This window comes from Solea solea, chromosome 20 (genome assembly GCF_958295425.1).
Source record: "Solea solea chromosome 20, fSolSol10.1, whole genome shotgun sequence".
NCBI lineage: Eukaryota > Metazoa > Chordata > Actinopteri > Pleuronectiformes > Soleidae > Solea > Solea solea.
The window spans coordinates 21,767,768-21,784,220 of NC_081153.1; the positions used below are offsets into that span (position 1 = coordinate 21,767,768).

The 16,453-nt window shown below is 40.2% G+C and overlaps 1 protein-coding gene across 4 annotated transcripts; it reads left to right on the forward strand.

Annotated features, from left to right (window-relative positions):
- Nucleotides 1-81: 81 nt before the first annotated feature.
- skic2 (SKI2 subunit of superkiller complex) lies at nucleotides 82-16,424 on the forward strand. Of its 4 annotated transcripts, none has more exons than XR_009234007.1 (30): nucleotides 82-144; nucleotides 476-594; nucleotides 1,365-1,486; nucleotides 1,804-1,921; nucleotides 2,193-2,307; nucleotides 2,459-2,533; nucleotides 2,635-2,688; nucleotides 2,780-2,943; nucleotides 3,505-3,660; nucleotides 3,836-3,981; nucleotides 4,923-5,069; nucleotides 5,158-5,242; nucleotides 5,348-5,454; nucleotides 6,557-6,703; nucleotides 6,833-6,929; nucleotides 7,018-7,230; nucleotides 7,535-7,645; nucleotides 7,751-7,862; nucleotides 7,951-8,069; nucleotides 8,811-8,942; nucleotides 9,120-9,257; nucleotides 9,350-9,454; nucleotides 10,091-10,223; nucleotides 10,911-11,037; nucleotides 11,130-11,340; nucleotides 12,279-12,389; nucleotides 13,322-13,540; nucleotides 15,116-15,256; nucleotides 15,730-15,990; nucleotides 16,284-16,419. XR_009234007.1 is itself a non-coding variant. In XM_058618779.1 (30 exons), exons 1-29 carry the CDS (start codon nucleotides 132-134, stop codon nucleotides 15,928-15,930), a joined length of 3,738 nt encoding a protein of 1,245 aa, XP_058474762.1. In that variant the 5' UTR covers nucleotides 82-131; the 3' UTR covers nucleotides 15,931-15,972; nucleotides 16,284-16,424. The 4 variants fall into 4 exon arrangements, 3 of the variants coding, with proteins under 3 accessions (XP_058474762.1, XP_058474763.1, XP_058474761.1); XM_058618779.1 differs by having other exon boundaries at nucleotides 15,730-15,972; nucleotides 16,284-16,424; XM_058618780.1 differs by having other exon boundaries at nucleotides 15,730-15,972; nucleotides 16,290-16,423.
- Nucleotides 16,425-16,453: the final 29 nt, after the last annotated feature.

Sequence of the window (16,453 nt, forward strand, 5' to 3'; positions counted from 1 at the left end):
AGACATTTTGAAAAAATGTGAAATTGATTTGACTTTCTTTTTTGCACGCAGCTTCCGCTTCTGAAATATGACAATTTCCGGTGCGACAAGTGTTTGCAGACAACTTTAAGCTACTTCCTGTGAGTGGCGACATGGACAGAATAAGTAAGTTGTAGTTTAATAAATGTTAAACAACCTTCTTCTGTATACACACACACACACACACATACATAATGAATATGAAAGAGACGCGTTTTATTTTGCCACTGTTGTATGCCGGTGTAAACTCTGTGTTGGTGGTGATGTCGCTAACTGTGAGTAGCCAACTTGCTGTCAATCAGTGCTCCAGTCATTCAGCTTTAAGACTTACAGTTTGAACGTCTAACTTAAGTCGTAGTTGGTACATCTTTCTGGCTGGAACCCACTTGTTTGGTTGTTCACCAGCTTCGTTTAATCCATCCCTATTCAGTGTATTGTTGTTGTGTGTTTTGTGCAGATGTGGCCCCTGTGGGCCCTATGGACCTGCCTCTGTCTCTGCTGGAGATGGGATGCTCTGGCAGGTTTGAGATCATCACACATCCCCTTCCTGGGCAACCTCTACCTCCACACAGCACGGTCAGTGTTGAGAGTGCACATTCAATGTGGTTTTGTGTAAATATTGGTTAAATGTGACTGTCAAACAAAGTTTGTATAATTTAGCTTTGCTGTGTTACAATCAATTATGATTTTATTATGATATCAATCATGATATCAATATTGATATTATTTAGGTTTGCAATGGTTATTTGATTTATCAAGCTAACTAAAACTAATTGTCTAATATTTTAATAATCGATTTAAGTGTTTTTTTTAATAGCTAAATGTGTATATTTGTTGGTTTCTTTCCTCCATATAACAAATAAATAATTAAAAATTAATAATTTTGGTTTATGGACAATGCAAGACATTTGAGAACATCATTCATCAAGTACTAAAATAATTGTTAGTTAATTAATTAACAACTTATGACAAAACTCACTCATAGATGTACACACATCTATGAATCCACTTGTGTTGATGAAATCTCCCCCTTATATTTTAGTCACTTAGGTTTTAAAGTAACATTGAGTAGGATCACTAGAATTTGAGGAACACTTTAGTTTCATGCCCAGGTTGTTAACATACTTATGTTTTGTGATGGCTGTGCTCTGTCCTCTGTATGCATGATAGGCTATCATGGAGTTATTGCTTTGTAATGCCAAACAAAATCCTGTACCTTTTATTTATTTTCTCACAAGTAGATGACTGACTTTAATCACTGGGGGTACAGAAGACGTACAGTGGCATGATACTGCTGGCTCGTGATGTTGCCTCTCTTACTGAATATCGAACCTTCCCCTTCACAGCTCCCGCATGGGCTTCCTCCCACCAGCCTGAACTTGGAGACAGAAGTTGAAAACCAGTTTTTGCGGGACCCTGTCTGGCTTCCTGTTCACGACACTGACTTTGCCTTCCAGAAGTTTCTCAAGTACATATGCTGTTGAATGTTGATAATCTTATTATTGCTCATGGAAAAATCTTTAACATCTTAAATGTTAATAAAGACAATGTAACTTTTAAACTTTTACATGTTTTAAAACTATTACATATAAACATTAATTAGAATGTTCACTACACAGAGGACACCACACAAACAAAACTGCACTTTTTAGTGTCCAGTAATGCTACTAGTTGTTGACTAGTTGTTGAGTTTACTTCATTTTAATTAGATAAGATTTTGTATTCATTGAAACAAATGATTTACAATATGCACTAGCCAAAAATATAACCTCTTGTCTTTAACAGGGTCACAAAGAGAGAGCCTCATGTCGACTCTTTACTCCACTGCACTCAGTCTCCGCTTCACTCAGGTCTCTCAGTCGTGAGAGATCCAACCACTGGAATGCTGCTGGATTTCAAAGAGGTATCTCACAAACACATTGTTCCTCACTCTCACTATACTGTTACTACTACTCTATTTAGTAGTACTACAATTTTAGTATGTTTTAATTTGGGAATCATAATTTCTTCTGAAGCTGAAATAACTGATCAGCAACAGAATATTATTCATTTTTACAGTGTCTTAAATGTGGATATTAGTTAGATATATGTTAATAAGCTGCATTTCTTTGGGTTTGTTTTATTCAAAAATGATGCGTAATTTTAGTTCTGTTCTGTTTGTAATTTGCTTTTAGGTTTTACAGGAGAACACTGGCCTCTCGGCTAAAAACTCACTTTCATTACATCGCCAACCTGGGCCTCCTTCTGAGAGCCTTCGTGGAAGCAACACTAACTACCCCTTCCTTCCTGGTGAGATGGATTCTTTCATAATTTTCTTCAGAAATTTAAATATTCCTATTTTTAATAAGCGGTGTGCCCATTCATTTTGAGTGTGATTGCTCTATGATAATATCAAAGGTTCTCAGTTCAAAATAATTTACATTTGTTATGATCTTCACAGGAGGAATGGAGGAGCTTACGCTGGAACAAATCAAGAAGAAATCAGAGTTGGAGCAGGACATAGACTTCGAGAATGGTGATTTTTAGATTTATATTGGCAGTGTGTTAATAACAATATCAATCCATTTGTGGTTATTGCTGCTGTTTTTGGTAATATTTATCATTTGTCCCTCAAAGATTTGCTCAAAATCCCTCCTGGTTTTAAAGCTGGAGTAGACTTCTCTGACAAAGGTTAGTTATCATGTTCTCCTATTGGGAAACAAATACATAAAAATGTAATATTATATTTCTTTCTGACCTTTTTCATATCCGTTTCATCAAGATGCCAAAATAGCAAAGCCTGAAGTGAACCTTATGTCCCTCCTGTCCACATTTGAGGACATTGTTGACTTACAACCTGAGGCGGAGGAAAAGCAGGAAGGCAAAGGAGGTGAAAAGTCTCCTAAACTCCCCAGAACAAATAGTCTTGAAGATCTAGGCATCAAGGTATTTCAGCTTGTTCTTTCATCTAATCGAGTGCTTTTCTACTCCTTAACATTATAATCAGCATAAACATTTATTTTTAATATATCCCTTTGTATTTGAATTCTATCAGTTTTGATGTGAAATATTTTACTTGTGGTTTACAGTGGTTCTCAATTATTTTCTGTCATACCCCCCCTAGAGGACAGAATTTTTTTCACGCCTCCCAAATTGAGATACTATTGAGAAGCTGTTAATATTTATTTATTTATCTGTATAAACCACCGTATGAGGTGTCCCGCCCTGCCTCTCCCCTTATTCTTTTCCTCCTGCCCGGCAGCTCCATCTTCACCCTCCTTTGTCAAATATAATCACTATCCCTGCTCTGCACATGACCAGACCTTGACTCTTATTTTATTTACAAACTGCTCAACTTGAGCTGTCCCTTGAATATGCTCATTTCTAATCCTGTCCATCCTGGTGTTCCCCAACAACTGGTTAACTTTGCAAATGAATCCCGATTTATACCCGACATATTCCTGCCCTTTTTTGTGTGTGACCTGAATTTGCCTCCTGTGTCTTCAGGATGCTGTTTCATCCTCCGCTCCCTCAGAGAATGGAAAAGATGAGAAATCAAAGCCAAAAGAGAATCCAGAGAAGAAAAAGAAATGGGCCATCCCTGTCGACATAGCTTCACCCTGTGATGATTTCTACAAACGCATTCCCAACCCAGCTTTCAAGGTGACTAAATTATCCAGTTAACCTGAAAATGTGTGTCTGTGCTTGTGTGTTCTCCACCTCCTTATTTATTCATTGTCCATCTGTGTTTCTGTGTGATGAATCCTTACATAACATATCACTTCTTGTTGTGGCTGAGCATCATGTGATCTTTATTCTACGCCTTTCACTGCTCCAGTGGCCGTTTGAGCTGGACACTTTCCAGAAACAAGCTGTGCTGAGGCTGGAGGCCCACGACTCTGTATTTGTCGCTGCGCACACATCAGCTGGCAAAACAGTGGTGGCCGAGTATGCCATCGCTCTCTCGCAGAAACACATGACAAGGTGTGTATTCGTTGGTACATGTTCATTTTTGTTTTTCCCTCACTCACTGTGCACGTGGGTGTGAAGGCATGCTGAGCTGAAAAAGGTTAAGCACAGCGATGTGAAGCAGAGTTGGCTGATGAGATGATGTAAACAAGTGTGGGAGTTTAGTGTTTTAAAAAATGTATAAATGCAGAAACAGGAAAATTAGATTAGCGTCAGATAACATTACATAATCCCTTACTGCAAATAAAAGTTCTGCATTGTTAAACCACTAACCAAACACTTAAATAAAAAAGGAACGGTAAAGGAAATTTCAGAAAATTAACAATTATGTGAATGTTTTATTAGCATCATATTATTGCCTCAGACTGACACGTGTTGGGGTGGAGGTTAGCAGTTGTGCCATATTTAATAAATCAAGTTCAAACCAATTTGTAATGACAGGATTTGTTGGAAAAAATCCACTCGGCGGTCACATTGAAGAAAAAGTGGTGGGTTTTAAAGCTGCCGTGTTTAACGTCTGGTGATTTTTGTCTCTGTTTGGTCTTCAAGAACAGAAATGGGTATGTATTCTGTGTCCATCTGAAAATACACTATCATCAGACCTATTTGCAGTTGTCTTGCTTTACTACCTCTATCTGCTGTTGCCTCCATCTGTCTTGTGTCACCAGGCAACATGAGATTTTGCTATACTAAGAAACATAGAGAGAGGCTTGTCTAATGTGTGGAGGCAACTCTAAACCATATACATTAAAGGATGTTGAGCAGGAGGGAATGAATGAATGAATAGCTAATATAATGACCAGCTTGATTAGTAATCACAAGAACTTGGTCACATGATACAAGTAAAAGCAAAATTCTTACAACAAGAAATTCTACATATACTTTTTTTGTTTGTATAAATTAGGATTACCACTTTCATCTCATACTCTGCAACTCCTGATTGTGTCTTTTGACAGGACCATCTACACATCCCCCATCAAAGCATTGTCCAATCAGAAGTTCAGGGACTTTAAGAACACCTTTGGAGATGTGGGACTCCTGACAGGCGATGTCCAGCTCAGTCCTGAATCTTCATGCCTCATCATGACCACTGAGATCCTCAGGTGCTCAGGGTGACATGTAACAATGGTTTGTGGTCTTATCAAAGGAGGATGAGCTTTAAGACTCTTAACACCTTCTCTTCTTGCACAGGTCAATGCTTTACAACGGCTCTGAGGTCATCAGAGACTTGGAGTGGGTGATCTTTGACGAGGTTCATTACATCAATGACGCTGAGGTAAGGGACGGTCCCAGCTGATTTTCCCTCAGTTATCTGTTTTAATGTTTGACTGTTTAATTAACAGTTTTCTTCCCTCTTTCTTTGTCCTTTTGTTTTCCTTAGAGGGGCGTCGTGTGGGAGGAGGTTTTGATTATGCTTCCTGATCACGTCAGTATCATTCTCCTCAGTGCCACGGTGCCAAACGCTGTGGAGTTTAGCGATTGGATCGGGTAGGTGTCACACACTCAGTGCATTTCCTTGCACAGTTAAGTCGAGCTACGGTTGTATCTACACTACGATGTTCGTTAAACTTCTGCTTCTCCTTGTCCCAGTACACAAACGCCAGCTCATAATTGATTTATTGAATGAAGTCTGTCGACCTTTGCTTTGCTAGGTGGCAATGGGGAATGGGCATGAGTATTCCATTGTTTGCTTGATTATAAAAAGTCAATGAGTCCCTGTGACGGTTCCTAATATAATTAAAAGGTACAAAACACATGTTTTATCAATGATTACATTTATAAAATCAATAATAAATCCATAACAAAATCAATAATAATGATCAAATATCTGTGGTGCATCTGTTATCACAAGGTGGCATCAGCAAGTTTTTAGTCAGTAGACTGTGTTTGGAGAAGTGATAAAATTGATGAGGTTCCTTGAATGCATCTTCTAAGCTCAACATGCTATAGTTCCCTCAAAAGTGATGAACTTTACCAGGGTCTTTGAATGCATCCTGTTAACTGCTCCCATTAGCTCAACACACAGGGAGCCCAGCATTACTTTCACCAGCTCTCATGTGCTGTAGTTTAGAATATTCAAATATTAAACTAATAATACCATTGAATATTTGAAGAACATTTTTGCTAGAAAAGTAAATGACTACTTTGGTTGACCTATATTGTCACAGAGCAAAACAACTGTAACTGCAGCTTGTTGAGCACCACTCTGTCTATCTAGCACCCACATACTTTAGAATATTCAATTCTTTGAGCTAACAGATCATGAACCCGGTCTCCTCATCAGCCCAAAAATGTACCTGCCTGTTTTTCTTGCTGGTGTCTCTGTGGTAGTCCAACTTTGAGAAATTCGATTTAGTACAATATCAGCTGGACAGATATGTTACAACATGTTTTTTCTAATGTCATGTAAACGTCCTAAATGAAATTTGCTGAAATTGTCATTATTAAAGAGCAGTTTGTGAAGCAACAATAAAGAGTACAATCTATTCTGAAGCTGACTGAAAAGAATCAGACCCAAGTTTATATCAAATTAAAAATTGTTATTCTTTTTAACAGTTATCTTTCTCCCCTCTCAAACTCTGATTTCCAGTCGCATCAAGAAGAGGCATATTTATGTGATCAGCACGATGAAGAGGCCTGTGCCTTTGGAGCATTATCTGTTCACTGGAAACAGCACCAAGACCCAGAAAGAGATGTTTCTGCTTGTGGATGCTACAGGCAACTTCCTCACGAAAGGGTGCAGGCAGCTCTTTTTCCTCTTCCCAGCTGTTCAGTTCTCCCATAGATGGTTGATATTGATGTTGATATTTTAGTCACAGACAAAGACAGTGAAGATTAAGGGAGTGTGTGTGTGTTTGTCGTTCAGGTACTATGCCGCCGTTGATGCCAAAAAGGAGCGGACCAGCAAACACGCACAATCATTTGGCACAAGAAATACTTCTCAAAACACTTCAGCCAGTCAGGTATTATCTTTCTTGTCTTTTTTTGACATTTTTTTTCCTCCCAAACAACTTTTTTATGAATCTCTTTTTCTCTGCTTTTTCTCTCCAGGACCGATCAGTGTGGCTCACCCTCCTGCACTTCCTGTCCCAGCGACAGCAGACCCCAGTAGTGGCGTTCACCTTCTCGCGAACGCGCTGTGATGACAATGCCCGCTCCCTGGACTCCATGGATCTGACCACGTCCATAGAGAAGGCAGAGATCCACTCTTTCTTCCAGAAGAGCCTGAGTCGCCTCCGGGGAGGAGATAGACAGCTGCCTCAGGTAACGGGGAGTCGGCTTAGTTCCTTAATGTTCTCTTCTTAGGCTTTTATTATTATGATATCATTGTAGTTTTTGACATAGCACCTTCATAGGACTGACATTATTTAGCAGAGTTAAAGCTGCAGCCTGTTCGTAGTGCATTGTTGCTGTTGCCTTGCTCTGTGTGCATTTACACCCTACAGTTTTTGAGTATTATTCACAGTTATGACATGTCTTACTTTGAAAGTTTGCTCACTATGTGCATAGATTTTAGGTGTGTTTTTCCAAAAAAAATCTCATGTTACAACTCTAAATAAACATATAGATCTTGATCATGAGGGATCTGTTGAAGAGGGGAATAGCAGTCCATCACAGCGGAATCCTGCCAATACTAAAGGAGGTCATTGAGATGCTCTTCTCAAGAGGGCTCGTAAAAGTGAGTTGAACCTGCCAAACTCCTACTTCAAGCTTCATTCTGCAAATACGCTTTGTCCCAGACGTGGATGAAACATTCCTCTGCATCTTCCCCTCATTTCTCCAGGTGCTGTTTGCCACAGAGACATTTGCGATGGGAGTGAACATGCCTGCCAGGACTGTGGTGTTCGACAGCATCAGGAAACACGACGGGACCGGCTTTAGGAATTTGCTGCCAGGTTTGGTTCACTATCTCTTTCTGAACCTGAGCTTTTTAATTTAATTTAATGTAAGAATTGTGAAAATCTTCATGTTTCGTTTTTTCAGGCGAATATATTCAGATGGCGGGCAGAGCAGGGAGGAGAGGACTGGACGCCACAGGCACCGTCATTATCCTGTGTAAAGCCGGCGTTCATGAGATGGCAGATCTGCATGTCATGATGCTGGTGAGCTCCAACTCCATAATATGACATCCTCTCATATGACACGTATTTACTGTCTTTCAAGGAAAATGTTACACAGTGGAGTGAGTTATTATCACCCGCTCTGCCTCTGTTTAAACATTTGCAATTACCAGCTTAAAATCACTTTGATTAATCAATGAGTCCATTAAAAATCAATGATTAATCCATTATTTATTGATTGCTAAGATTTTCTGGTTTCTATGCCCGATTTTGAGGTTTAGGAAACATTTTTCCACATTTTTTGACACTTTGTGGCTCAAACAACTAATTGATTAATCTAGAAAATAATTATTAATAATTAGTAAATAATAGTTATTTGCAGCCCTAATCCAAAGTGTCAGTGGATTTTTCAATCCTAATTAAGTACACTCATGTTTTATCAATGTTTACAGAGCCACATCCAGGCTGGGGACATAATGGGGAAATAATGCGAGACAAACTAAATCATAATTGGATTTGGTCTGTGCATGTTTTGTTTTTAAATGAGTAAAAACAGGATATCACCAGTCTCATCTATGAACTCTCACTTGCTGGACTAAAACTGGTCACCCATTGAAGAAAAGGGGTCCAACACATGTTGTTCAAGGTTTCTCTATCAAGGTTAAATTCTGCATTCTGCAAACAGGAAGATAATATAGATAATAGTCTCAGGATCCAGGGAAAAGGTAAATTAATGGCAACTTAATAACAAATGATTTGATTCTTCTCCTTTCTATGTCTCAGGGTAAACCCACTATCCTCCAGTCTCAGTTCAGACTGACCTACACTATGATCCTCAACCTGCTGCGAGTCGAAGCCCTCCGTGTGACCGACATGATGAGGAGGAGCTTCTCCGAATGCCACAGAGACACGCAGGTAAATGTAACACCAGCAGAACATGAACAGGTTTGATTACTGTCATACAACAGTTATACAACAGTTAAGTAGGAAAAAGTTACTCAAATTAGAAAATAAAAAGCAAGATTTTTTCCTCCTTCTCTTCTCTGTATCATAAACAACAAACTACTGCTTCTGTGTTCTTTCCTCATCCAGAGTCAAGAGACACGGATCAGTCAGCTGAAGCAGACTCTGTCCTCTCTGCCTCCTCTGGACACGGAGGGCCAGCTGTCCGACCTGACGTCGTACTACCACACAGTGACGGAACTCCGAACCACCACTGAAGCCCTCCAAGTACACAGACACTCAAACAATAAAGCTCAAACTGCCATATACACTTTGATCTGCTTTTAAAAAAACAACATTGTCATTTCATGTGATTTCAGCGCGCTATGCTGGAGTCGGTGAACGGGCTGAAAGCTCTGTCTGTGGGTCGAGTTGTGGTGGTTAACAACGAGCAGCATCTCAACGCCCTCGGAGTTATCCTACAGGTGTGTGTCACCGTCTTCACTTTGTTTTAATCTGCTGTTAAAGCTGCAGTACGCAGGATCACTGGAACAATAGTTGATTGTGGGGTTTTATCCACAGGTCATAAAAAATCTAACTTATTTTGAGAATGCTGTTGTCTGTCCTCTGTCCTCATTAATTACAATCAAATCACAGTATAGTTTTCAGCATTCACTGGGCAATGGACGGTAATCGAGGTAACTAGGTCTACTGTAACCAGCTAAGGTCAATTAGTCTCTTTAACTATAAAAAAAAAAATGGACGTAGTCTTATGGTTTGAAATGCAAAGCCTAAGAAGTAAAAGAGAAGTAGCATTTAGCCACCAGGGGGCGACTGCACTGGCTGCAAAAAACAAACCATTTGAATGGAAGTCTATGAGAAAATGAGCTTCTACTCTCTCACTTGATTTATTAACATTTTCCTGAGGAATTGTCAAAATAGTTGAGGGTTAATTTGGTAATCTAGTTCCATTTAGCTTACTCAGGTCTATCACTCTCACACTGTCCTGACTTACATGAACAGTTCAGTAACACCTGTTAGAATGGCAGCTGTGCAAAGGGCCCACTGTGTGTGTGTGTGTGTTTTTTGACTCATCCGTCTTGTCTTGTCTCCGGCCTCAGGTGTCCAGTGACTCAGTGAATCGCGCCTTCACAGCTCTGATCATCTGTGAGAAAGGCAATGAGGAAGGAGAAGGAAAAGCCAGCAACACTTCTTTACCTCACCTCTACAACACAGCTCTGTTTGTGCCTGAAGGTTGGTAAATGGACCGCTAGAAGCCAGATTTAACTATTTAAGAATTAATTTTTTTTCAATGTCAATGATTTGTAAACGATGTTCCCATTTAGAGGAAAAGAGATGATAAAGCTTGGCTCATGAGTCGACTCAGCCAATAGGTTCTTGGTTGCAGGTCATGTTCTCATAGTTTTTATTCCAAGGACCACCTGAGAAAATATTGAGCAGTAACACCATTATCATCAACGTTAAAATACAGTGGTGTAAATATACCGAACAACGTCACAGACAGACTTTTCACTTCACAGGAGCCAGATTTTCCCTCTCATCATCCTCCTCTTCCTCACATAAACTGCACACACTGATAAAGTGACATTAGATATAAAGTGACTCTAATTGTTATTATTTAATAGTGCTGTCAGTGTCAACGTGTTCATTTTGGCGATTAATTAAAATAATTTAACACGTAAAAAAAATTAACACCGTTAGCGCTGTTTGTTTACTTCCGTAGTCCTTTGCTTTGCTTTCTCCTACGAAAAGTAAAAGAATAAATACATCTAAAAAAAAAGATGAGACAACATTAAAGCGAACAGTGAAAACAATCACACCATATACAACCACCAGAGTAAGGAGTCATTGACAGAATGAAATTTCACTGAAGTCACCCACAATTATGAATATTAGTGATTTTCCTGTCTGTTTGAAAAGGTCCTTGCAGCCACACAGTCCAGAAGCTGAAGTTTCAGGACATTTCAGGCATCACAGTGAAAACCCTCAAAGTGATTCCTGACAGGATCATTGACAACTACAACAAGAGGCAACAACCACGGTTCAGGTGCGTCTTCCGCTGCTCCACGCTGCCACACTTTAACACATTTCTGAAGACGTCTTTCTCTCCGTCTTCAACCCTCCATCTTGTTCTCTTAGACTTGACCCTCCGGGCCAAGCTATCTCCACGGCGACCCAGGAGCTCCTGCGATTGGCTGAGGCCAACCCGGGGGGAATAGCGGCCCTCGACCCCGTGAACGACCTCCAGCTGAAGGGCGTGGATGTGGTGGAGAACTCCATGAGACTACGTGTGCTGCGGGAGAGTCTCAAAGAGTTCAACTGCACCCACTCGCCCATGTTCGCAGAGCAGGTGTGTATCTGTCTTATCCCCACTGTCCAGTGAGTTCCCACAATGCTGATTAAGTCCATCAGCTCCACATGACTCTCTGGGTATTTCTCAGTAACTGCTCACAGGAAGTGATTCATGTCATGTTGAGATAGACGGAGGCAACAGCAAAACTGCACAAAGAAAAGTTTCTGCTCAAAAACAAGCCGGTCATAAATAAACTTTAGCATTTCTGTTCTCAAAGATCAGAGGTATAATAATAATAATAACAATAATAATATTATTATTAATAATAATAATAATAATAATAATAATAATAATAATAATAACAACATCGCAACAAAAATCATCAACTTTACAAACTGCAGCTTTAACTCTTTGAAGATTTATTTATCTTGTTTGAAATATGCAGATTACTGATGAGGCAATTGTGTTTGTCTTTAAATATCTTTGTGTGGCATTGACATGTCATCTATGCAGCTGATTCATTTTATAACTCCTCCACTCATCGTCCTTTTCCTTTGGGTCTCAGTTTCCTTGTATCCTTCAGTCGTTCCTCCTCCACTTTGACAATAATAAACATCAGTGTGTGAGAGCAGAATCCTCTCAGAGTCGCTGTGTTGTGTTTGCTGTCCTGTGTATAGCTGCAGCTGATCATTATCTCTCTCTTCACACACACAAACTCATTGTAAGACGAGCATCACTGTCTCATTTTCCCACTTGTTTGTGTCTCTGTGCATCACTGAAGCAAAGTGATGGTTGATGCTCGACACTTTGAGCTGTTAGTTAACAGTGATTGGCCTTAGATGGTTTATGTAATAATTTGACCAAGACATTCCTGTGTCCTGACAATGAGAGGATAATAGGAAGTGTTTCCCTCACTTCTATATTAACAAGGCCGAGCGCTTCAGCGCCACTGTTGGTACTCGGGTTGATCACAGTGTCCGTGTGTCTGTTTTCAGTTTGCTCGGGTTACGGAGAGGATGAACGTGCAGGAGGAGCTGGACAGGCTGCTGTTCCTGGTGTCGGATCAGTCTCTGTCTCTGTTGCCTGAATATCACCAGAGGATCAAGGTTTGCATTCAGATCAGACAACACACTCCCTGTCCTCCCTTCTTTTCTCTGTCAGGACATTTTTAGTCAAAGTAGATCAACAGAACTGACTGTGAAATGATTCTGTTACAGCAGATTTAGAGAACACACGAGAATAAAATGATAGAATATGATGAATTATTATTGTAATGGCCTGTGGCAGGAAAAATTCTTTGTCATGCTGTAACAGGTTCTGGTGGTCAGGATTATCCACTGTCCTCCACTGTCGTGAGGGATTGAACATGGTCTAAAATGATGTGATGATGTGTCGCTAAACACTGGAGGTCACAGCAGACACTGACTGTAGAACACCTCTGCGTCTTTGACTGACAGCTTACAGAAATAGTATTCAAAACCAGGAAGTGACTGTTCATTTAGTGAATTCAGAGGACATACCTGAATTTACTGCTTCCAAGAACATTTGTCCAGAATTTATATTTTATTAAATAAAATTGTACTTTTAACTTAATCGTCCAGTGTGTAAAGTTTTGGGGAAATTGTTTTCCTTTAGCAGAAGTTTTAGTTAATTTAACTTAATTTAAATTTCTCCTGAATAAGCCTTTTACATTTATATTAAGATCCGGGGTCAGCTCTCAGGAGCCACCATTTGGACCAACTAAATGTGTGTTGAGTTTGTCAAAATGAGATGCCAACAGAAAGCTACTCACTGAACACACTGAACTGAGGGGAGCGGTAATGTAATGCTTCTGCTTCTCACGTGATTGATAACATTTTCCTGAGGAGTTCATGGTCTCATTCACGAGTTTCAGCTCGTCAATAGAACATGATGTCAACTCTGTAAATGAGGAAAATAAACATTAAATCACGGCACACATGAGTGAACAGCTGTGTGATTGACAGCTTGTACCATCGAATCGGTGAAAACCTTCATGAGTTGTCTGTGGTTTCCTCAGGTCCTCGAGTCCCTGCAGTACATCGACAGCAGTGGCGCGGTGCAGCTGAAAGGCCGCGTCGCCTGTCAGATCAGCAGCCACGAGCTGCTGCTGACCGAGCTGCTGTTCGAGAACGTCCTGAGTCCACTGGCGCCCGAAGAGAGCGCCGCCCTGCTGTCCTGTTTGGTGTTCACACAGAACACGCAGGTGGAACCGCACATTACTAACACGCTGCAGGAGGTGAGGAGGAAGGGGCCATTTTGTGTTTTCACTTGAATTGCATGACAAACACTTAAATTAAATGTCACATTATTTGTATGCGGCGTTCATTGTTTGAAAACAGGCTCTGTCAAGCAATACTATCAGACCTGACTGAGGGGAGCGTTTCTGTGTCTACAGCAGCAGCGCTCGGGTGGGCGGGGACAAGACAACTGGGTTTTTTTGAGCAGTAGAATTTCACGTCTGAAACTCTTGATGGGCGCCATACTCTGAACTCTTTGCAGACGCGTTGCTTTACTAGTGCAATGTTGCTGTTGTCTTGTCTGTCTCAACATACAAAGCTGTCACTTCCACTCTTCTGAGGCTAAGTCCACCGAATGCATGACTTTGAAAATGCCAATACTTGGGCTGAGAGTTTACTGTGCTCAGTGCAGGGGGCGTGGACAACAACCCTTGTGCTGATTGTGTGTGTGGAGTAAAACATTTGAATGAAGTAGCTGGTGTTTGACCAGAGAGTCGGTAGATGCATATATCATTTATAATTATAATTTCATGTATAATTTAATAATTTATCATTTATAACTGAACCTGGATCAACAAAGAACATTCACTGAATACACATATACACTGATTTGTACCTGAAATAAGTGCTTTATGGGTTTAGTTACACTTTAGATTAATTAGAATTGTATGAACTTATTTTACAATGGTTTTAATGCAGCAGTCGTTTATTTCTATTTCATTACACACTGCAGCTTTAGAATGGCCAGTGAACATGATGTATGCTGTTCAGACCCACACACACTCTCACTCTCACTCTGTATTTCATTGTGCACAGTTGATGTATAACATCCTGTTCCTGTAGAAAGGACAAGGGCACTTTGCCAAACTCACCCCAGTCTCAGACTCACTTAATAATTCACTGGTGCTCTGTCTGAGTCTGTGTCTCTGCTGGGAGAATTTCCTGTGGTGCACTAACACTCACTCTCTCACACTGTATGAATATGACTTCATTATGTCATTAACCTTGTTCTTTCTCTCCCTAGTTTGTGTCTTTCTTGCAGTTTGCAGGATCCTGATAAGCATATATACATATATATGTATATATATGTATGTATATATATACAGTATATACATACATATATGTGTATATATATACATATATGTGTATATATATATATATATATATACGTATATGTGTGTATATACTGTATATATATATATATATATATATTACGTTACTTCACTCTCTCTTCTGTCTCTACCTCATCTCCCTCTTGTCCTTTCTCTCCCCCTCCTCTCCTGTGTCCCCCATTTTTCTTTCACCCCAACCGGTCAAGGCAGATGCACATCTCTGAGTCTGGTTCTGTCAGAGATTTCTTCTTCTGTTAAAAGGGAGTTTTTTCTCTCTCCATTGATGCCTAGTGTTTGCTCATTGTGTGAATTGTTGGGTTTCTCTGCTCTCCACGATGTTGTCTTTGTACACAGACCTGAGATCATGTATGTTATGATTTGGCTCTGTACAAATAAAATTGAATTGAATTCTAAAAATTAAATCTTTCTTCTTTCTGACGTCTCTCTCTCTTTGTTTTTCAGGGCATTGATCGGGTGCTGTCAGTGGCCAAGCGTATCGGCGAGCTGCAGAGGAATTGTGGGATAGCGCAGACGGCTGAGGAGTTTGTCGGCCAGTTCAAGTTTGGTCTGACGGAGGTGGTGTACTGCTGGGCCAGAGGCATGGTGAGCTTTTAACCCCATTGGTTTACTTGATTTAGGCTATATATGAGCTCATTTAGTCTCTTCTGTAGTGAAATGAACATAATATTTTATATAAATCTTCATTGTACAAAATTAATAATTGTGAAAGTCAACGAGGGAGCAGCTTATTTAGTCTACTGTTTATTTAGTCTTCAGTCATATTGGAGTTTGCCAATATTGTGCTGATCATTTTGTGCACCTGGTATCATCATGCATCTGTACATTTCATCACTAATTTAATATTTAATATTTAATATTATGAGACGCTGAAATCAGTGTCAAATATAATTTTACTTTTAAACCATTAGAGCACTATTACACGCAGCAGCAGCAGAGAATGTTCGTCTTCTGCATCGGTTTACACGTTTGTCATAAACGTGAGTCATTGACGTTTCTCCAGTTTCCTCACTCACCTCCTGACACCACGTGTCCTCCCTCTCTGCTCCTTGCTGCAGCCGTTTGCAGAAATCGCCCTGCTCACAGACGTGCAGGAGGGCACGGTGGTCCGCTGCATCCAGCGCCTGGACGAGGTCCTGAAGGAGGTGCGACAGGCCGCACGCATCGTGGGGGACTCCGTCCTGGGAAGCAAGATGGAGAAGGCGTCCCTGGCCGTCCGCAGGGACATCGTCTTCACCGCCTCCCTTTACACCCACTGAAGACAGACAGGCGGACGGACAGGGAGGAGCCTGTGTTTCTCTGTGGGTGAACATGTGCACGTATGTTGCATATGTGTGAATAAAGTACTGTATGTGCCTACAAAACATGCTGATGTTTACATGACAAATGTCTGAACAGAACAAAGAGGAATGATTTTAAACAACAGACCAAGGAATGAACTTCAAATCTGCATTGTAATTTATTGTACAGAAATAAAACCTGTAACAAAACAACATCATTATTATTATGATGATCATGACGTCTCTTATTTCCTGCTTAATTTGATTGAAGATTATATTCTGTCTGTGTTGTCAACATGATTAATGGACATCAGACTGTGTTTTATTGTCAGGTACAGCTTACACATAACGAGGAGTTTGTTCTGGTTGTTGGTGCAGAACGAGAGCAAGAAAATGAAGAATATAAATGCAACTGTTTACGAAGGAGAAATGTGAGTATAAACAAGAATCTGTGCAACATACACTCTGAAAGTTTGTTGATTTGCAAACACTGGAGGAAAAG